This window comes from Catharus ustulatus, chromosome 7 (assembly GCF_009819885.2).
Source record: "Catharus ustulatus isolate bCatUst1 chromosome 7, bCatUst1.pri.v2, whole genome shotgun sequence".
In the NCBI taxonomy this organism is placed as follows: domain Eukaryota; kingdom Metazoa; phylum Chordata; class Aves; order Passeriformes; family Turdidae; genus Catharus; species Catharus ustulatus.
Window position 1 is genome coordinate 12,796,192 of NC_046227.1, and position 22,005 is coordinate 12,818,196.

The following is a 22,005-nucleotide window of genomic DNA, read 5'->3' on the forward strand; positions in this document are numbered from 1 at the left end:
CCCAGAAAAGTTCCGGTTTCTGCTGCCTAAGTCCGAATTTGTGTGATAGGGACATGAAAAAGCTCTCAGCTTCCAAATCCACCTGATTTAAGGCAGCTGCATGGTTTGAATTTCTTCTCCTCGGGAGTCCTTGAGTTGCTCAGCTGAGCGTTGTGTTAATGCTGGGCTTTGAATTTGCTATTCCTCTCTTGAATGGCTATGCTCTGTTGCTCAACCGTGCGGTAGTTTCTCGGCTGATGTAAATCAGTCTAGCTCCACTGCCTTTGCTCCTCTGTCACATACTCCAGCTTACAGCATCTCCCACAGCCTGGTGCCCCAAGGCAGCCACCTCAGCAACCTCACTTGCCCCCAGGGGCTGTGCAAAGTAAGGTGAGGTTTAGCTAGAGTTCCAATTAAAGCCCAGTTGCCTGAAGCAGAACTTCAGTGGAGCGGTGCTGTTGTAATCTTGGTCCCAGGGCCAGGACTGGATGCTCATATCTCCCACTTTTTGGAACAGGCAGGTCAAGTGTTGCTCTCCGTGAGCCCCCTCGGTGCTGGTGGTGCAAATCATTCGACCGGTGAACGTCGCTATGAGCAATACAAAGGAAGGCAGAGTCCCTGCACTAGGACTGTGACTTCAGCAGGCTTCCTCGTGGATTCAAACTTCCAGCATGACTCAGGATATTGCAGTGAATCTTTTAAGATAACATCTTTTGCTTGCCAACATGTAGGCTGGCTGCCAAAGGTGGGGGGAGGAGATCTGTTATGAGTCTTTTGTATGTGCTCATAGTAAATAGATACATGCCAAATTGATTACACTTGCCTTTCTATTTCTCCACTAGGAATTGAAGAAAAGAAGTAGTCCCCTGTGGTCTGTCCCAAACCACTGCCTCACATGCTTGGATTTTTAGGTGCCTGTAGCTGCCCGCTGCTGCTGCTGCTGCAGCCAGCACACACCCCAGAAATACCATCGGGATCCAGATTTTTGCAGCATGGATTGAGATCCCTGACCTACTGGGCAGAATGCTCTCCCACTCCATCTCTGAATGTGATGAGTGAACTAGGTGAGAGCGTGCTGGTGTCCCTGGTGACAGGAGCCAGGATGCAACAAGGAAAAGTGACATGGGGTGCTGCTGGCTGAGGTCCAAGCTGCCCATGGCAGGGACACCCTACCTGGCTCAGCCCTCGTTCTGCAGAGCTGAGCAGCATGCTGAGCCAGCTCAGCCCCACCTCATGCCCTTGGTCCTTGCCTACTTGCAAAACCCCAGGACAGCATCAGTTTTTGATCTAGTGTCTCACTGCCAAGCCATTAATTTTTCCAGTTTAAATGCTTAATACAATGGCCTTATTTTGAAGTCTGCCAGCTGAGCTGCCTCTGAGCTGCTTAGGACTATCATTTCCAACTGTTCTCTGGCAAGATGATTTCTCAAATGATTTAAAAAAAAAATAATCAAAGTTCTAACCACATCTGTGGCTGCCTTTATCTCTGGGAGCAGGGAAAATTAGCTCAGAGGCCATCAGGTGCTTTCTGAAATGGAAGTCTTCTCCTGCAGACGGCACAGCTCCTGGTGGTGGAAAGACCAGCCACTAATGTGGCTCTTGCTGAGATTTCTGGCACCAGTGTTTTGTGGTTGAGTGAAAAGAGCAGCCTAAACCCACCTGATTTAGGCTGTTATCCTAAATCAGCTGTGGGTTCTCTTCACACACACCATCCAGCTGTGCTGATGCATTGGCAGGCTGAACTGATAAGATCTATAGTGATAGTGAGTGGTTTTACTTAAGTGCTTCTCTTTTCCTATTAGTTCTTCCGAGACTGCAGTACTGGTCCTCCACCCTTTCCTAGCACAGCTGGCAGAGGAGGCAGCAACACAAATTTTGCTTCCATGGCAGCTAAGAGACAGAGAGCACATTTGGAGCCTTCTCTGTGACATACCAATGAGGTTCTAGCGGTGTACTGCAGCTGAAGCTCTGTTCCCATCATATCTAGGAAAAGTTGATTAGGTCCAGTGGATTGCTGACTTCTTTTATGAAGAAGCTGTAAAAAGTTTTTTTTCTTCTGCTAGTGCTTTTCTCCAGGGAGTTGTTGGCAGAGAGAGAGAGGCGAGTGTCTCAACAATAATACATTTCAAAGTTATTATGCCAGCAGAAAAGAAACACAAGGGTTTGAACTTGGTAATATATATTTTTTTATGACAGGACAGAACTCTAAAGGGCCCTCCTGCTGTGCAGACCTCCCTGGGTTTGCAGGGCTCCTGGCTGACTACAGTGTGGGGTGACGGCATCAACTGGAATCCCATTTCAGGCCTAATCCTGAGGGAGGTTTCTGCCACTGAGCTGGCTCCCACGCTGGCTGGGGAAGATGGGGATTTGGATGGCACTTGTCTGGGAGCGTCTCTTGGGCATGTCTCTTCTTCTGCCTGTGGACAGACAGGGCCCTTCTACCTACACGAACCAGTCACGGTGGCACATTCAGGTAGCGAGCTGTTGCCACCGAGCCGGAACCTTTGTGCTGCTGTGGTAATGGTAGTGCTTTCACATAGGAAATGAGTGTTTTGTCATCTGAGACCTCTTCTTTTTGTAATGATTAACCTTCTGCTAATGATTTGATACAATATTGGGCGACATTGAGTGCTGCGATATTGATGTTTAATGTGTTCCAAAGCAAGGGCTCAGGAAGCAATAAAGATTTAGTCCAGCTAATGTGTGAGGGCTGGGATGTCCCTGGGCCCTGCGCTCACTGATGGCCTGACGTTTGCTGTGGTGTGGCAGCATTGTCTAACAGAAGCTGAATTTCTGGCTAATAATTTAATGAAGGCTTTGCTGTATTTCCAATTACTGGAAAAAGCCATGATCCTATTCTGATATGTGTTATAAAATTAGCCCTTCGTACTGGAAAGAGCCAGGGGAGAGCACTTCGTATCTCTCTTTTGGCTCCTGATCAGTCCTACAACAAAGCCTGCCTGCCTCACAACAACATGTTGGGCCATACAGAGGTGCTGAGTGTGGGAGGTGGCTCCCAAATGGAGGAGAGTAGAAGAGGCAGAGCACCTAGCTGGGGCACCCACCCAGCCCCACACATGGCTGAGGTAGATGGAGCTGGCACAGGCTGACACCACAAATAAGATGGCGTGGGAGGAAAACTTGGAAGGACAAATTACTGTGAGTATTGATTCTCCTGACATCTTGCAGAGGGATTTCATTTAGCAACACTGCCAATGACATTATGTGCAGCATCTTGTCCATGGCTGGTTCAGTGGCATTAAGAGAATTACTTTGGCCTAATGAATAGGAATAAGAATATTTCAACCTCCTCCCTGGAAAGTAATGGTGGATCATCAAGTGTGCAGCCAAGTTCAGGTCTAGTCACTTGCCAAGCGAATGCAAATGACAGGTTGTTTTATTTAATGGATGCCTCGATGTGTTGGCCAAAACTGTTGTCTCTTTTCTTTGCAGATTGGTTTCCCCCCCTTCTTCTAAATCAGACTTTGTCTCTGTTTCTGATTGGCTTTTTTTCTTTTTTTCAAGCAGAAGACATTTTTGCTGACTCTTGCACTGAAATCTGTCTGTAGATTGCACCCAAACTCCTCTATCAGCTGTATTTTATGCTGTGCTAAGGGAAGAGGCAGAAGCTGGTGCACTGCTAGTGGTCACTGCCAGCCTACTGTGGGGCTGCAGCTCCATGTCTCCCTCCAGCTCCGAACCAGTGAGATACTCCATCGATGTCACTGCTGCCCCATCACTGGGAGCATGGGGACATTGTGGAGTCCCACACTCCGGTAATTGGGCCATTTGCTGGCATGGTGGCCTGGCAGCACCTGGGCTGTGGTGCAGAGCACTGCTCTTGCAGCGCACCTCTGCTGTCAGCTGCCACTCAGCCAGTGCCCAAAAACTGCTCCCCTCCAAAGCCTTCCTCCTCCTGCACGGCTTGTGGAAGTGCTGCTTACGTCAGCTGCTGCTGTCAAGAGGTTTGGAGGGGTGAAGGTTCCTGTGAATGGCCAGCCCTCACTGGCTGCACACTCAGCCCAAGAGCAAGGTGGGTGCTCTGAGCTGCAGGGTCCGCGTGGTGCTAAAGCACGGCTGCAACCCCAGCACAGGGTCCAGCCAACCAAGGCCAGGGGCACTGCAGATGGGGATCCCATTCCATCGGGGCCTGGATTTAGTGCTGCACATACAGTGATTCTTCAAACACAGGCCTCACCATGGCTCACAAATTAGATCAGCATGAGACAAAATATCACCACAAATGAATATTTTCAGATGAGACGTGCTGTTTTGCTTCATGTAACAGGATTTGCAATGGCCAAGGGTGGGCTTTTTCCCTCTTCTTTTGTAAAAAAACCAGAAAGTGTTTGCAAAGTAAACTCTGACATTTCAGCTACAGACCAGTCACCTTTCAAATGAAATGGCTGTTACTGCTCACTGGCAGTTAATCCTTGCATGGAGATTTTTGCTTAAAGGGCCGGAGGGAGGTGGGGTTTTTACGTATTTGTTCAGAATCAGGGTTCTATCCTAATTAATTTTTTATTGACAGGTTTCTGCTTTGTTTCTCCAAGTGTTTTGATGTATGAGCAGAGATGTCGCACGGGATGTGTGTTTGCAAAAGAGGCTGATGGGAAAGATCAAAACTGATTTGTTTTGTTTGCAGAGAAAGAGGCTCCAGATCTGTGAAACAGAGCAGGGAGTGACTGAAGGCCCCAGACACCAGCATTTTCAAGCTGAAATTGCAGCTTTAACTGGTGACCAAAGCCCTGCTGACCTTGCTGAAGCCACGATTTCATCTCAGATGTCTGTCACATCCTGGTGCCCCCCTCCCAACCTGCCCTGAACAATGTAACTCAGCACAGACTTGGGGATGAGCCCAAGGGCTTCTGTGTCTCCAAGGCTGAGCACAGCAGGGGCTGCTGAGTGGTTTAGGAATGAGCTGGGCTGGGAGAAACGCTAGACAGGTCTCTGACCGTTCACAAATAAGCTGCAAAATCATGCTCACAATAGGGCTGCAGAGCTGCCTTTTGACTGGAACCATGCCTGGAAAATGTATTTCCCAAGTGGGGACTTCAGCCATTACAAATCCCTGACTGATGTGGTCAAGGAACATGGCAAACACATGACCCATTACCATGATCCGCCAGGCTGGATCCTGCTAATGTGCTTGTTTAACCCTCTCCAGCACTACCCAGAAGCTTCTGCCTCCGAGTGTCTCCAGTGTCAGCCCTTCCTGGTGCAAACCCCCATCCCCACAGGCACAGGCAGATGGGAGCTCCCTGGAGGAGAGCTGGCCTGGCTGCTGGGAAAGCAGCAGTGGAGAGCATGGGAACAGGCAAGGAGCTGGCTGCACTGCTCCCACGGAGCCTGGGAGTGAGTGCTTGCTGTGAGGGCTCATCAGGGCAGTGGCTTCAATGCTGTGTAGGGTGGGACAGGGCATTCTCACCCCTTTCCTGACACCTGACGACTTCTGAAAACTGTCACTCTCCTAGTTCTCTTTCTTCTGCCTTGTTCACTTGCAGCCTTTGTCCTTCATGGCAAGCTGTTGCCAGGGTGGATGGCTCTGGTGTGCGGTCTGTGATGGGATGGATGGAGGTAGGATGGTATTTGGGCTCCATAGTAAATTCTCTATGCTTTATGGGCATGGTGTCATGGTTCTGGGGACCCTTAAGGGTATGGGAACTGTGTGAGGAGCTCCCTGTCCCACCCTGCAGTTTGCTGAGAATGTTCACCTCCATAGGCAGACAGTGAGCTGCCATTGTCCTTCACAAGCTGTTCTAACTTGTCTCTAACAGGGCTCCAAGAGCACAGTCTGCCTGGAATGATTGTCATCCACAGCAGCATTATGACTGGGCCTGAAGTTGGAGCCAGCTGAGGCACTTGGCTGAGATGCACAGACGCGGAGCTGAGTGCTCTCACCTTTCCAAAGAGCTGTGGCACTGTGTTCTGATGTTGGCATAGGCTGGCATTGTGCTTGGTGAATTCAGAGGATATTTTTACACAGTTGTAGCTGGGAAGGATTGAAGAAGGTTTCTTAATCCTTTTAAACAATAGGTAATGGCAAAATCCTCTTTTAAAGACAGCTCCTTTTCCTGATGGGTAGATAGATATAATGAGATTCTCAAACTCGTAAATCTGCTGCGACTTTATTGCCTGCATGTGTTGGAGATGATGTGAAGAGAACTTCATACAGAGAGGATTCTTGAAAGGTTACAAAGGGAACCAGCAGTCTTCAGAAAATCTTCATCTAGAGAAAACAGCCAAGAAAACCCACGTAGAAGAAAGCACTTGAGCTGGATGAATAGATGCCAGAGATGAATGCAAGTGACACTGTCAATGGGGCACCTTGTTGCAAAAGTAAGTTGAAGTTAGTCCCCTGTGTAGGGCAGCTCTGCTGCAGGAGCCAGCCTGTGTCTGCTGTGCACAGCCCCCAGCCCAGCAAGTGGCTGGCCAGCACCCCTACCCTTGCACCCCACACCCCTGTGCTGACAAGGAGGGGCACGAATGGGGCAGAGCAGAAATGTGTTGTGGCTTTTTTATTTGCCCTCTGGTGAATGTTGCCCCCATTTTGGCCTCTATCCTGAGGCAGGGACACTGGTGGGAGGCATCTCTGTCACACCCTTCTCCAGGCTGCTGGATCTGCCACAGTGGACAGTCCCATGGGAGGGGTGATGGCACACCATGGCCTCACCACATCCCCATGCTGCTCTACCTTCCCTCTGCGCTCTCACAGGGTCACTTGTGGGGCCAGGAAAGGGGTGCAGGAAATGGCCACAGAGTTAACTGCATGTTAAGCTGGTAGGTGGACCAGTGGGGATCTGGTCGGCACCCGGGTGAGCTGGGGGCAGCTCTGTGCTTGTTGAGGAGCCCTGGTCCAAGGACTGGCAAAGATTCCAGTAGCTCCTGAGTAGGGTGGCTATTTCTCAGCTGGGACAGTTTGCTCAGTGTGGCCAAGAGAGTGGCAGGAAAATGAGATGTCCCAGCCTGTGCCTTGCCCAGACCAGTGGTCAGGGACTGCAGATAGTGAAAATGTGCTGGAGATGGTACCAAAAGGTGCAGCCTGCTCCCAGAGTACAAGATGTTGTGCAAGGTCATGTCCATAGTGTGATGCAATGATGTCCTAATGATACCATAATGCAAGCTGGCAGCTATTTTAGTGGCAGATAACTAGACTTAAACCTTCCACTTCCCATTGCAAGGGGGGAGATGTGTTTGCTGGCTTTCCTTCCCCAGGTAGCCTCTGCTCTTGCTGACATCTCACCCTTGCTGAGACAAAGAGGCAATCCCAAAAGCAGAGCTGCAAGTGGGGGGAGAGCAGATGACATCTTTAAGCTGTGATCATTGAAGAATATTAACTGCTCTTGGGCTTTCTGACTGCCAAAAAGTGATGCTTGAGCAATGTGGCGCCAGGAATCCTGAAGTCACTTTTGTAGCCTTGGAAAATGCAGCTGCTTTGGGATTTCAGCCCAAGACGGCTGTTATTATCCACTGTGCAGAATGAAGCTTCTGTTGGGAGCTTTTACAAAGGCCATCAGTCTTCCCAAATAGTGGTTGTTTTTATCACCTGGCAGTAATGATACTCTCTGGTCCCTTTAATATCTGAGTGTGTTCCCAAAGTGAGACCAGGAAACTCATTTAGGGCTCGCCCCCTCCAAGGGAAACAGCTTACAGTTTTCTGCCAGGTAGCCCTACTGTTGTGAGAATGGGCACGACTCACCTAATAAAAACCTTGCTGACAGACACGACCTCCTGGAGGTTTATCTGAGTCGTTTGTTGCGAGCAGAGCAACATATATCAGGGCTGAAATAGGTGCCAAGCAGCAATCCTAATGCACGCTGTGTCTGCTGTAATTGATTCGCAGGCAGGACAAATACCCGGTGGAGAGTGTGAGGGGCCCTGCCTACTCTCCCAGCTAAAATGTTATAACGCTGTGTGAAATCATATTGCTGAAGCCTGTGGCTAAAATCCATCTTGTGGGCTGGCTGGCTGTAAAGCTGCATCATCCAAAATATCCCCGTCCCTGCGTGCACTGGCTGGGGCACTTGGGCTCCAGCTCAGAAGGAAACATATTAAAAAACGGATCAAAATGATGACTCTTGCCAATAATGTGTGTGCAGCATTGCGTGTGCATTGGCTTTCATTTTTTTGCTGTTTTGCTGTTTTATTGTTTCTCCAGGTAAATGTTGAATGAGGAAAGGCTTCAAACTTGAGGAAGCCACTTAAAACCACAGGGAGTTGAGAATTTTAGAGATGGCTAAAGTTGATGCTTGGTATGGCAGTGTGGTGTAAAGCAGGTGGTGGCTCTAGGAACATCCCAAATTCCCCACACTAGGAAACAGCCTTAAATTTTGTTGATTGTCTGGCATCTACTACATACATGTGGGGCCAGCTGTGGTTTTGCCTCCCCATTGTTCAGCTGGGGAACTTGGTGGGAGAAATCTCCAGAGGCATGTGAAAAGTCACTGGACACCCCTAAGCAGTCTCCCCAAAAATGCAAGCTGGCTGGAGGAGCAGGCAGCAGAGAGAAGCTGCCATCTCCTGCGAGCTTCTTAATTTCATCAGCTGCACAGGGCTGCTTCACTACACATCCCCCCCGGCATGGGATCAGGCAGAATTAGAGATTTGATCCTTGGGAAGGGCTGGGGGAATGTCTTACTGTGCGAAACTGGAGGAGCTCAGCTTGTTTAGCTTATTAAAAAGAAGATTAAGAGGTGACTTAATTGTGCTGTGTGAGGTACCTTCATGGGGAGAGAAAGGCAGGTATTAAAAGGCTGTTTAATCTAGAGGAGAAAGGCATTGCACGAGCCCGTGCCTGGAAGCTGAAGCCAGACAAATTCAAATTGTGAATCAAACAGACCTTTTAAAAAGCGAATGTTAATAAAGATTAAACTTCCCAGGAGAGCCGTGCATTCCCTTGCCTTTGATATATTTAGACGCAGACAGGACGCATTTCTGCCCCATAGACTTGAGCCAAGCAGGAGTTACTGGGCTTGGTAAGGAGTAATTGAATGCCAGACCTGGCCCTGCCTCAGGGAAGGTCGGGTGAGATGATCTAATGGTCTCTGCTGGCCATCAGTGCTCCTATGCCTGGAGGCTGTGATTTGTGTGCCTGTGTCCAGGCAGCTGGCAGGGACACGGCTCTACCAAGAAAAATCAGTGGAGAAACATGAGGAACGTGGCACTGTGTCAGAAGGGACAAGAAGACAAGTGAAGACTGATGTGTATGTGGAGAGTCAAAATACTAGAAAGGAAAGGCTTCTAGCCAGAAAAAGGCTTTTTATTAAAATACACGTTCTCTCTGGACATTAGCAGACATGTACATTTTTTGTGTTTAGCTACCTGTATTTTTCCTCACAATTCATTAAAAATAAAACCACCCCTCAAGTTTTATGTTGACCAGGAAACCAAGGCATGGATATGAAAGCCTCATTTGGGAAAAGACAAAGACAAGTCATATCCCAATTTCATGTAAGTAGGGTACAAAGAAATGATACCTGAAAACCTCAGAGAGGCCCAGGAGTAGCTCAGGAATCACTGCTCACTTGGCAGTGCTGGAGTATGTCGTGAACTTATTTTCCTCTTTATTTTTATGAGCTGCTCCCCAGTTGAGCATGCATGCAGAGAGGAGCTGCTGTGGGGTGTCCCTCATCATTTTTAATAATACTGGGATTCAGCAGAGCTTATCTCCTACTCTGTGCCTTGAGCTCCTGTCCAAGCCCTGGGGATGCCCTGCCTGGAGCAGGATTCTGAGATGCAGCACGGAAGTGCGGAGGGATGCACTGGGCCTCAGCTGCTCCCAGGCTGAGTGATGGGCTCCTGCAGCAAAGGATGGAGCCCAAGAGAGGATCTTGCTGAGAAACTGTTGTTCAAGGTGCTTTTCATAATATTTAAAAAATGTGTTTGCTTCCTCTTGCAAATGTTCAAACATCTTTAAAGTGTCTGTGGTGCCAACCTGCTTCTCGCCCTGTTTTAAGAGAAATAAGCTTTCTTTAAAGAAAAGGAGCCACAAAAAGCGCAGCGAGCCCAAAGTTAACAGCAAGCAGACCGAAACTAAATTAACACCAGCAAGATTTCAGCTGCCCCTCCGAAATATTGTGTCTCACGGCAAAGGGTCTGCGAAAAGATGGCAGAACAGATTGCTTTAGCGCATCTTCATGGTGTTTCTGCGGCACAGATGAAGCTCAGGCTGGGTCCCCTTCCCCTTGCCAAGCCCGCAGTGAGGACTCACAGCCCCCAAAAGTGGACACTTGGAGGTGCAGGCTTGGCAGTGCCATGAACACTCATAGGTCCAGCACCACAAGAGGATGTGACTCGAGACACTGCTGTCAGAGAGTTTAGAGAAGCACCACCTGCAAAACCAGAGTGTGAGCCCCAAAAAGAAGCAGTGAAGAGAAGGCAAGGGACAGGAAAGGAGAGCCTGGCCCTTCTCCACTGCCATAAATTGGGAGGTGAGAGAATGGGAGCCTTAGTCGTTGGCCATGGTGTCACAGCTCCATGTGGATTACGTTGGCCAGCTTCAGTGATGAAAATAGGCAGCCAGCAGTGAGTTCCTCTTTGTAACAGAAAATAGTCAAAACAGCTTGAAAACTATTCATAATGAGAGCTCTGAGAACAGCCAATGCTACACACACGGAGTGAATACTGTCATTAAGCATTCTTTGGATGACAGTCCCAGCAGTTCATTATCCCTCATCACTGCTTGGGGAGGGTGGTGGAGGGGAGAGAGGGGTGAGCTTTTTTAAAATAATCCTTTTTCATTCTTTTTTCTAAATTAATCTCCACTGTAAAGCAGAGCACCAAAGGAGTAGTATAAAGGCAGCATCCTGCCTTGCCAGTGACCTCTGAGGTTGAAGCATGGGGCTCTTGCAGAAACCAGTGCCACCAAAACACAATCCCAACCTTGATTTTATTTAATTTGCTAATGGATTGTATTTATCCTTTCCTTTCCTTTTTTTAAAATTTTTTTATTTTTTTGGATGGTTTCTGAGCATATCTTCTTCCTCTGAAAGTGCAAACAAAAGTTTACTTTTAAGACTCTAGCTAATATTTCTGACTCATATTAGGCAGTGTGTCCAGCAGATGTGGCTCCAGGCCCCCCACCCATTCACCATGAATGAAACAGCAGCTGCTGGGAGCCCCCTTGTCCATGTGAGGATACTCAGCTGCAGGTTCAACTTCTGCATGTGGATGCAGGTGGGTGTCTTGGGCTGTGTCTGTGGAGCCCCTCCATGTGGGAACTGTGGGACAGGGGACAGCCAGGAGGAACTGCCCTTGTCCTGCAGTGGACCAACTCCTGTAGTTCCCTGTGCTTAGGGAAGAGGTGCAGGATGCCTAGCTGGGTATGGGCAAAGGGCTGGCAGCATTGTCCATGTTTGCAGGGGGAGCCAAAGTGTATCCTGCATAAATGGGGATGTCAACTGGAGGTGTTTTGTAATTAGTTTGTAATTGGCCCCTTGTTTGAGGAAGAAGTGTTTGTTTCTGTCAGGGACAGTGTTACAATGCATGTTGGGTCTCCTAAACAGAGGTTTTTAGGATATGAATATCCCTGTATGCTCAGAGAAGAGCCCTTGCCTGGTCAGAGGAGCCCAGTACCCTATTACTGCCATCCAAATTCATCAGGGCATCCCTTGGCATCAGGAGGAACATTTGTTAAAACTTGTGCAAATAGTTCCTCAGCCTGCAAAGTCACCTGTGGTGAGTCACTGTGGCTGTGTGTAGCTCCCTGCATTTCATCAGCATTATCTTTCCTTCATCTTTAGTATCTGAGGAAAGCAATCATAACTTATTCCCGAGTTAGAATGCTGAATCTCTTCAATTCCAGCAACATTGCTGTGTTCACAACCTTGTCATTATCCTGAGGCTGATAACCCTAGGCAGAGGTGTTAATTTTTTAAGTCATTGAGCAATGTCCTGTTTGTGATGCTGGATATCCAGAAATACAAGATACAGCAGCCCTTTCCATCCTCCCAAATCACCCACCAAACTCTCCACCTTTCCACCCAGACTCACTATCCTCCTCAGCCCTTGAAATAGATCCTGATTTAGAGCTGCTCAGCTGCAGGTCCCGTTACAGCCCCCTGCTCATGTGCTGTGGTCTGGCATCGTTGCACTGTTGGAATGGTTTTATCCCAGAGCAGTACACTGCTTATTCCCAAGTGTGGCACTGCTCTGTTTTAGTGAGCTTTGGACATGGCATTGTCAGTAGAGCCCTGGCTATTTGATAATGACCACTGGGGATAATTAATCCAGTGTGTGCCCAGAGCCCTGTGCCTGCCTGTGGCCCAGGCTGGGGCAATGCCAACAGCACTGATGGGCAGTGGCTGAAATATGAAAATGCCTTAAAGGGGTCTACTTTTACCCATCTCTTCCTCTTAAATTGAAGCTAACATTGTTTCCAAGCTTATAGTTTAATTTCTTCCTTTGGAAAAAAAAAAAAAAAAGAAAAAAAAGACTATTTTTGAAAAACAGATTCCACGTGGGATTCTGTGACTCACTCCATAATGCTACCAGGCCCAGATTAGGATGCTCCTTGCTGATACCTGTGTCCTACACCTGGCCTCCAGAGAGCTGGTGGGGACAAGGGTGGGGATGCTCATCCCAGGGAAATGGGCTAATGTGCTTTAACCACTCCCTTCCCTGAATCCCCAAGGCACCCAGCCCCATGGGTGTGCCTGGGGAAGGGTTAACTGTGTTGCTACCTTTGCCTTTGGCCACTTCAGGATGTTTCCTCTGTGTTTGTCCCAGCCCTTTGGAGTGTGCTGCTGCTGCAGCTGGAACTGCTTGAACGGCACTGAGTACTTGTGTATTTGAAGCTCAGAAAAGCAAGAGTTACTGAGATGGCTTTCCCTTTCCAGGAGGGAAACTAGAACTGGAATTGGCTTTTTCTTCCTCCTTCTTTCCTCTAAACCAAACCAAACAGAAGTTTTTAGCTGCTTCAGCAAGTAATCACTGCCCATGTGTCAGAAAGAGCCATGGAAAACTCCCTGTGCTTCATAAAACTGAGGTGGCACATTTGTCACCCTCCTTGACACAACTGGCCTGCCACGTGTTGGCAGGGAAGTGGCACCTTCCTGGCACTGGGATTGTCTTGCAGGGGCAGCAATGGGCAGTGTCAAGGGACAGCCTGTGGCAGGAGGCACAGCTTCCCTACCTATCCCCATCCTCATCCCTGTCCAGGCTGGGAGGCCTCAGATAAGCTTTAGGCTCAGGGTGTTTAGGCAGGGTCACACCACCTAGGAAAGCACCCCCAGAAGGCTCCAGGCCAGGCTCCCATCACCCGCTGTGTGGGTGCAAGGGAGGGATGTGGTGAGCACAGGGATGGGTGCCACAAGCCAATCCCCTTGGCTGAAACCACGTGTGTCATCCATAGTGAGCGCCAGGCCTGGTTTTCTGTGTGTTTGCACAATGTCTCCTCATCCAACCAAATAAATAAATGGATAAATAAGAACTGCTGGGCGAGATGTGGTGGCAGGGTGCCAGTCCCAGCACAGCCAATTCATTTTCAGTTCTCATTAATTTGGACTGACCTTTGCTCACATTTCCACCACGAGCACGTTCAAAACAAGGCAGACATTTAACTCTGTTTTGGGCAACGTTACTCTAATGTGGCTTATTTTTTTTGCATAGCTCTCTCTTTTATGGTAAGCAAATGTACTGCCAACTTTTCTCTTGCTATGTACACCAGCGAAGGGAACCAGATGCTTTGTGTTTTCCTCCGAAATGTATCTGAATGTTGTTTTTTGTTTAGTGTTTCGGAGGGAGGGCTGGCTTACAGACAGCATTTCATAAATCCAGTCCTCACTGCACGCTGTTTCCCAGCTTACAGTGAGCGGGTCCTGGCTGTGGCTCCTGGCTGGATTTGTGGTCTCTCCTCACACAGTGTGGCAGCAGCCCCTGAGGCGCTGAGGGGCCGATTCCCAGCTGTCCCACTCTCAGTGGGGCATGGCTGCTTCTTGGGGGAGACTCCCTGGAGGGGTCCCCAGTGGGGTGTGGTTAAAGGTGTGGGGCTGGGCAGGCTCATCCCACTGACTTCTTGCACAATAGACTGTCCACAGACTGGCCCTGAGCAATAGCCATGGCTCTTGAGGAAACTCTGAGATCAGTCCTGGAGACACATCCCAGGGGAAAAAATCTCCAGTTTTCGATTCTAGAGATTTCTTCAGGAATGGGGTTTGCTGCTTGTGGGGAGCAGGGACCAGGGATTAGCCTGGTGAGTGCTGCTCTGCCTCTGGAAATGGAGGGGTTTTGAAAACACTGGGGCCATATGGGGCTGCCCGTGCCCACCCCTCTTTGCCAGGAGACTCAGAATTCTGCACGGTGGGGGCTGCTCCTCCTCCTGTCTATGCAGACCTGAGCTGTTGAAGCCAACCCAAGAAATTCTTGCTATGCAAGAAAATCATGCAATCTTGGGCAAGATTGTCAAAAATTCCTATGCCACAGGGCACTTCTGGCCATTTAAAATAATTTCTCTACCTCCATCACTACTTTCTGGTGCTATTTTTATAATCACTCTTCCGCTTTCAACTCCTTATCTTCTTTAGCTTTCTCCCTCTTTTTCACACTTCATACCCTAAAATCTTTTCAACACCTTTTCTTTTTTTCTTTTTTTTTTTTTTTTTTGGGGGTGGGGGGTGTATCTGATTGGGCTTTATTTCTTCTCCTCTGCCAGATTTATGTGGGTTGTCAAGTCCAGCCGCCGTTTGTCTCTGCCTGATGACAGACTTGTGTCCCACCCCCCTCCAAAATCAGATTCATGGCTGTTCTTTAAGGCCCTTTAATATTTTAATGCTCTGACTATAAATTCCATTTTCTCTAAGCTTCAATCCTTCTGTGGGCCTTCCTGCGGAGGGCTGGTGGCCCCCCTGCTCTCCGCCGTGATTTGCGGTGTGTCACAGGCGGCGTTTGCCATGGCTCTGCTCCACGCACAGGAGAGGAGGGCAGGGGAGGGGAGCCTAGCAGGAATTCGCTTTTCCTTAAGCTCAAACGATTCCTCAAACCTTGACAGGAATTGACTTTTTTTTTTTGCTTTCAAGACATGATTTGTTGTGGGCTTGTTGTGCTTTTTATTAAAATGCTCTCGCGGAGTGCTTAGAAAGGTTGGCTTTGCACAGCCTCAGCTTCCTTCTTTAATAAATGCAGCCTCGGCTTACAGTTTTTTCTTCTGATGTGTCAGCTGGGGGACTCTCTCCATCTCAAATACACCCAGACTGCTTAAATCATCCTTATTTCTCTCAGAGGGAAGAGAGACTTTTGCTCTCCAAAACTTTTCACACCCTAAGTTAATAAAACTTCTCTGCTGAAAGGGATGGATGTGACACTGTGCTGAGGATTTCATGGCCGAGTGCTGGATTATTGCTGTGGTGTAAAAGGCTCCCCAGCCTTGGTAAGCACATTGAATGTCTTCTTAAAATATGAGGTTGAAATGCATTTGGCAACGGCTGCCTTGCTCAACACAGCCCATCACCGAGGTGTCCTGTGCCTCTGCTGAAGCCACTCTGCTTGAGAGTGTGCTTCCAGGGCTGCAGAGAGAGCTGGGCTGGGAGCCAGGGCAGAGATACTCTGTAGAAACCCAAGGGACCAGGAGGGCAAAAACAGTGCTGGAAATTTTGACAGTTTTTGAAAAGAAGTCAAGTCCATTATTAAGCGTGAGATTGGCAGCTGATCCACAGGGTGACAAAGCAGCCCTGCACTGCACCAGGAGAGACCTGATAGGAAATTATCAGCAACATCTGGGACAGCTATTTCCTCCAGGTTTGTAAACATTTAACCAAGGAAATGTTAGCAAAGTCTATTGCAGCAAACAGTCCTGAGCCATCAGCATGGGCTGGCTCACCCTGCAGCCCTCCACCCACTGCTGCAGCACAAGGAAGCAGAGCTGTATTTCTTCCCTTGATTTTTGGCACCCGGGCCAAGGCGGGGGTAGAGCTGCTGAGTGTTTAATTCAGTGCTTTCCATTTCAGATATTAGTAGTGCAACTGAGTTACGACACAGGAGCTGAGAGAGGAGTCATTCCCTCTCAACACATTCAGGATTAGTTATTTTCCCATTAAACTGCTTTAGACACGGTGAGTTTGTTGCCTCAAATGGGTCACTGCATGTAACAGGAGTTTATAGAAAAGCCTAGTCTTACCTGATCAGTGTGAGTGACAATGGGGACTTATTAAATTCCATGCAAATTTTGCGACAGATGTATACAGACAAAAACTCAGTGTCACCCTCTGTATTTACACCACAGGGCTCTGCTGAGCAGCCACAGTAAGGCTGAATGGACACAGCAGGGATACACCAATGGTGGCACTGGCTGCAGTCAGGCACCCAGTGCTCAGCTCACGAGGAGTCAGCACCTGGGGGCTCACCAACACCTCTCATGGCCAGGTGGATTTGTCTATCTGGGCCATAAAGAGGGAAGATGGGAACTACTTCGGTGCAGCTATTGAACACAGTCATCCAGCTTTAATGGGAAGGGGCCATTGGGAAGTTCCCAATGGAGAGAAGGTGCCTTTATGGGTGCTTGTCATGGTGGTTTAAGGGGCCTGGCAGTTATGGTTGTAATGCAAAAAGCTCCCTGTGGTCCCTGCAGGGAGGAGGTGGAGCACCAGCCTCCCTGCCTGCCAAAGTCATTGTCCACAGCAAAGCTGGCACCAGGTTTTGCTCAGTCCTGTTGGATGGCTGGTGATAGTGCCAGGCTCCAGGAGACAGGCACTCTTTATAGAGAGACAGAAGAGAGTGAGGCAATGGGAGGCTCTACTTGCACCTGCCTGCAATTAATTAATTACGAATACACTCATTAGCTCAGCCCCATGGCTCCCCTTACTGCCAAGCCCCCAGCTGTCCAGAGAGCAAGTCATTATCTGAAAAGACTTCCCATTAAGTCCAAAAGAAAAGGCATATTTGAAAGAAGAAGGGGCAAGAGAAACAGCAAGGGTGCACACACGATTGCAATCAGCTCTAGAGGATGTGCAGGAGTGGCTGGATCCCATCTTGGAGCGGTCCGAGAATGATGAAATCGATTTCATTAGCCTGCTTAGCCCCTGATTACTCTTGTGCCATGTGAAATACCCCCCATGGCTCCCCATAGTCTGGCCTCTGCTTGCAGTGGTACCCTTGTGTGCATGGCAAATGCACCAGGCCACTCCGAGTCCCACCCCATCTTGCTGGCTCCACAGCAGCCCCGTCCAAGTGCAGTCCCAGCTTGTGTGGGAAAAAAATTGCCTGAAGATTTCAATTTCCTCAAGTGAATGCCTGCCTCCCCTTGGTGCCCAGGCAGCAGCTTCAGCCCAGCTCACAGGATTCTAACCTCAGCCAGAGCACACATCTGCTTTGCCTGCCGTGCTCCTATTACCTGCTCTCTGCTCCCTGCGTTAGCGGAGGCTCCCCTTAAAGCGCAGTGATTTACAGGCGGTGTTATGGCAGGACAGGTCTGACACTGATTGAGTCGCTTATCTGCCGTCTCCGTCCTGCTCTCTGACAGCCTCTCCCCCAGGTATCAATCTGCACATCAGTTCTTTATTCCTAGGTGAGAGGAGAGCTGTCAAGGTTGCAGCTACACTGTCATCTTCATCTAAGCTGCCAGCCACCCTTCATCGCTTAAAGACCCTCTTTAACACACAGGCGCTTTGGGAGGGGGTCACTGTGTTGGAGATGGCAGAAAAATCTCATTTGCTCTCAAGGTGCCCAGAGCTTGATGGATTGGCTCTCATTTGTCAGGGTGTCCATAAATAAACAAGAGTTTTCCAAGCTGTAGGTTCAGCCCCACAGCTTCTCCCTTCTGCAGCCCTGCAGTGGCTCCTGGCTGCCTGCTGCAGGGTACTGTGACCCCTGCGAGACACGAAGCTTCCCTGGGCCTGGGCTGCAACCAGGGCAGTGTGACAGAGCAGAGGGAGGGTGGAGAAGACAAGTATGTGGAGCCAGGCTTGGCATTGGGGTTTGCCAGGAGTCCACACTGCCTTTGTGATGAAGAACAGGGCTGAAGCTGAACTGCAGAACACCACCTCATCCCAGTCACTGCTCACTTTGGCAGGTTCATAGAAACAGGACAGGGATTCGCTGGGATATCAGCACCCAAACCCTTGTGAGGTGGACAAACTGCAACAGGGTGGCCCTCACCAGTGCACTTTCATTCTAAATTATTTTTCTAAATGATTTGTAGCCTAAAACTGCACTCCTCTCTGGGATCACTGGCAGCACTGGGCCATGGCACAAGGTGACAGGAAAGGACCTGCATCCATTTGGGGTCTGCTCTCAGGTGCTGCTTTTGGGCCAGAGCAGCTTCCAGGTATCCCAAACTCTGATAGGAGACACCATGTGTGTGCACTGGGTGTGTGTTAAAACCCCATGTCACTTTGGTGTGCCACACAGCCTGGGGTGATCCAAAGGGACAGGCAGTGCACAGCAAAGGAGAGCAGTGGGCATGGCCCTCTGTGCCTCCAGTTGTATTTTGCTGGGGCTTTTGCAACCCACAGCCCTCTTCAGTTTAATTTCCTTGTTGCTGCTCTTTCATGAATAAAAAAGCCACTGAAACATATACTCTACCATAATGTTTATTAAATAGTAATTTTAAAAGGTTTTTATACAAATCATATAAACACAGTTTTATTTTTTGTTTTGTTTGTTTGTTACACCGAAGAATCACAGTAAAAGCTCTTTAAGTCCATAAGTCCTGGCTCAGCCAGTAAATGTTCAAACACCTTGAACTGCAAACCTTGGAGAATTTCCATTTCTGCATATAATTTCTTAATGGTTTAATTCCCATGCTCACCTCCGGCACCTTCCCAAAAACGAAGTCACCCAGAACTACAGCCCGCCCATTAGCAACATGTCCTGCCATGGGAAGTGTGTGGAGGCAACAGCCCATTTAAGCAAAGGCATTAATGCCAATTCCTTTTCTTTTTTTTTTCTTTTTTTTTTCTGAATTTCACAGAGGGAATTGCAATCAGCAAACCTAATCTATTTGCAGAGGGAGATTCAATGAATTGAACGCACTGATGACTTTTCCCCCATTCCCTGTCGAAGTTACAATCAAACACAGTTTTCCGTAGAACAGTAAAGCACCTGGCAGAGGTAAGTGAGGTATTGGCTGTGCAGCATTATCGGCCTTCTCTCGCCTGGCGAGCTCACACGTGGCCCTGCCCCAGCTGCCAGGGGCCAGCAGGACACGTGGGCTGGGCGCTTCGCTGGGCCCGTGCCACCTTAGTGCCAAGGTCAGCAGTACTCTCCTGCCCCAGATCAAGAGATACATCAACACGAGTCAGTCCCACGGAATAAGTCACATACACGATACATACAGAGAATTCACGTGCGTGTGCAAACACACTATTTCTGAATATATGTATATATGAACTCTTCTCTCTGTACGCCTACTAGACACCATAACATCACCTTTTTAATTATATATTTTCACCTATTGTTTGCCTAAGTTGGCTTTTCTACTGTATGGTCCTTTTCCATTCATCCTTCCCCTCTCTGGTGATTTGAAGGGGATAAAATCATTGAGCAGCAGCAATCCAGCTTTCAAATGGTCTGGTACATTTCCTCTCACTGCCTCTGTTTCTTTTGTACAGTAAAATAACACCCCTGTGGAATTTGTCTGTGAAAAACGCCAAAAGAAATAAGGTGATTGGAAAGGAGAATCAGAGACACATTTACTGCAGTTTTTGTCGGGTGCACAGTGTGAATTAAAGCAATGAAGGCCTTTGTGTGTGCGCATCTCTGCGTGTGTGTACGAGCCGTGGATGTTCTGATGACGCAGCTGCTGTATCTGCTCCCCCAGCACATGTGCACCTTTCTTACAGCAGGGAAGGGCTTTTCTTCCTAAAATCTTATTGTCTGAGGGAGTTCTTCATGAAACAGTAGACAAATGTTCTTATTTCCTCAGTACCAAGGAGCAGTGTGGCACTGCTCATGTGTCCATGCTCATCTCCTCTCCAGATGTTGCTCGTGTCCCCAAACACCTGGTCTCCTGCATGATGTGTTTGTGGGGCTGGGCAAACTGATCTTCACAACACATCACACCTTTGTCAATTGCAGTTGGTGAGGAAAATAATGCCATCTCCAACCCAACTACTTGACAGGTAAAATGTAAAAATCAGGACATGCCAGGGATTACCAAGGAGCCCCTGGAAAAGCAAACCCAGTGTGACAGAAAGGTGTCTTATTTATGTATGGGCAAGCTGATAGAAGTGATCCATTTGTACTGAACTGGAAATGAAGGCATTGGTTTGGGGTTCAGCATTTCAACTCTTTTTCTCCATTCCATTGTTTCATAACACTCCTTTTCCACAGCACAGTGGTAAGTGGAAAAGTACCAGCTGCCACCCAATGTAGCCAGACTATTCGAAAGTAGAAGGACCAGATTTCTGCTGGGCTCTAATCAGCAGAGAGTGGTGAAGAAGAGCATTTTGTGGGGAAGGATGAAGGCCTCACTTGCTGTTTGCTACAGCACTGATCATCAGCTGGAGGAAAATACTTCTAAGGCACTTGTTCAAAGTAAAAAAAACAAAAAACAAAAACCAAAACAAACACAGCTCATAGATAGAACTTGGGGTTTTTGCTACGGATCAGGAACAGCACAATTTTGCTCCAAAGGGGACGTGGTGGCAGCTGTTTGTTCCAGTGGTGCTGATGGCACCAGCTCACATCCCCCAGCTCCAGGGAGAAGGGGAGCACCAAGAAGGTGAGGGGGTGCCAGGGGCACCATGACCAGGCTTCCCAGGGCTGTGGGCATGGTTCCAGCCTCCTCTCCTGTTCATTTTCCCTTCCTGGCACTGTGGAGAGGCCTCAGCACTGTACCTCAAGTCAAACCCCAAGTGAAGCCCCCTTCCCAAAGCCATTGTCTAAGTGCCAGCATCCTGACAGGCTTTATTTTTTGTTTGCTTGCAATTTTCTCATTATAGCAAAAAGAAAAATGGCAGGCTCAAGAGGGGTGGGAGATTCAAATAAAGGCCTTCCTGACGAAGGCCTCAGCTGTTGCAGTCAAAGATCTGGATTTAATAAATGGCTCTTATTCACAAATCACTTTAAGGCTCTTCAGCTTCTCTCAAAGAGGTGCTTCTACACATAGGGTTCCCCTTCTATTTTCTTTCTTAATGATTTCAGAAAGTGCTGTTGTTACTGTTGACAGTAAAGCCAGTATCCCACCTTTCCCCTGCTACCAGGAGAAGGAAGGTTGAAGGTAACAACATGCTTCCGTTTTCAGGACTGCAAACTACAGCTTCCTGTTCTTAGTGTGAAGTGCACAAATCCCTACAATGATATCTGGACGGAGTCTAAAATGGACAGGGGCTCCGTGTGTGTGTGTGTTATTTCTAAAGAAATCCCTCAGCCTTCTCAGCAACTTACCAGAGAAAGGAGGTGGGAAATAACAATCAACATTTAGTTTCTCACATCCAAAAGGTAAACCAGGCTCCCTCACCACATCCCAGCCACTCACATCAGCAGAAAATGAAGATGAACCAACATACAAGGGGCTCAGTCCCCCCTCGTCCAGCACAGTCTGGTTTGCAGGAAAGCCACTTGGTCCTGGTGGAGTGTGACCCGGCAGCAAGACCTGGTGGCAGGAGCAGTGCCTCCCCTCAGTCCTGCTCCCCTCATTCCCTGTTATGGCATTCAGTTCCCATAGAAAACAGCAAAAAAAGTACCCCCCTGCCAGCCCACCTCACCGAGCACAATGCCAAGGGTGATCCCCAGGCACCCATCAGGCCTCCGAGCAGCACTTCTGGTGGTTCATCTTCACCTTGTGCTTGATGCCGTCGTACAGTTCGAAGTTGTAGTTCTCCAGCGTGGTGGAGCTCCGCGAGGACAGCCCGGCGTACGAGCATGTGCAGTAGAGGAGCAGACCAGCACAGATGGCCCCGAGGAGGACACCGAGGGAGCTCATTGCTATAATGGTCACCAGGATGGGATCCAGGGTGTATAGCCAGTTTTTCTCTTTGTCCAGCTTCGGGGTTCCTGGAGAGTTAGTAGAGAACAGTGTGTCGTTCCTATCCGATCCAAAGTAATCTGCAGTGGAACGGGCACTTATTATCCAGGGATCACTTTTTATTCCCT

The 22,005-nt window shown here is 48.7% G+C and overlaps 1 protein-coding gene across 3 annotated transcripts in view; it reads right to left on the reverse strand.

The window, feature by feature from the left end:
• Nucleotides 1-18,482: 18,482 nt before the first annotated feature.
• Nucleotides 18,483-22,005, reverse strand: part of NRP2 (neuropilin 2) — an 88,613-nt gene continuing 85,090 nt past the window's right edge. For 2 of the 3 annotated variants that reach the window (XM_033064382.2, XM_033064383.2), the window contains exon 17: nt 18,483-21,957. In XM_033064382.2, coding sequence (XP_032920273.1) covers nt 21,653-21,957 — 305 coding nt within the window. In that variant the 3' untranslated portion in view covers nt 18,483-21,652. The remainder of the gene's footprint in view (nt 21,958-22,005) is intronic. The other variant, XM_033064385.2, reaches the window with a different exon arrangement.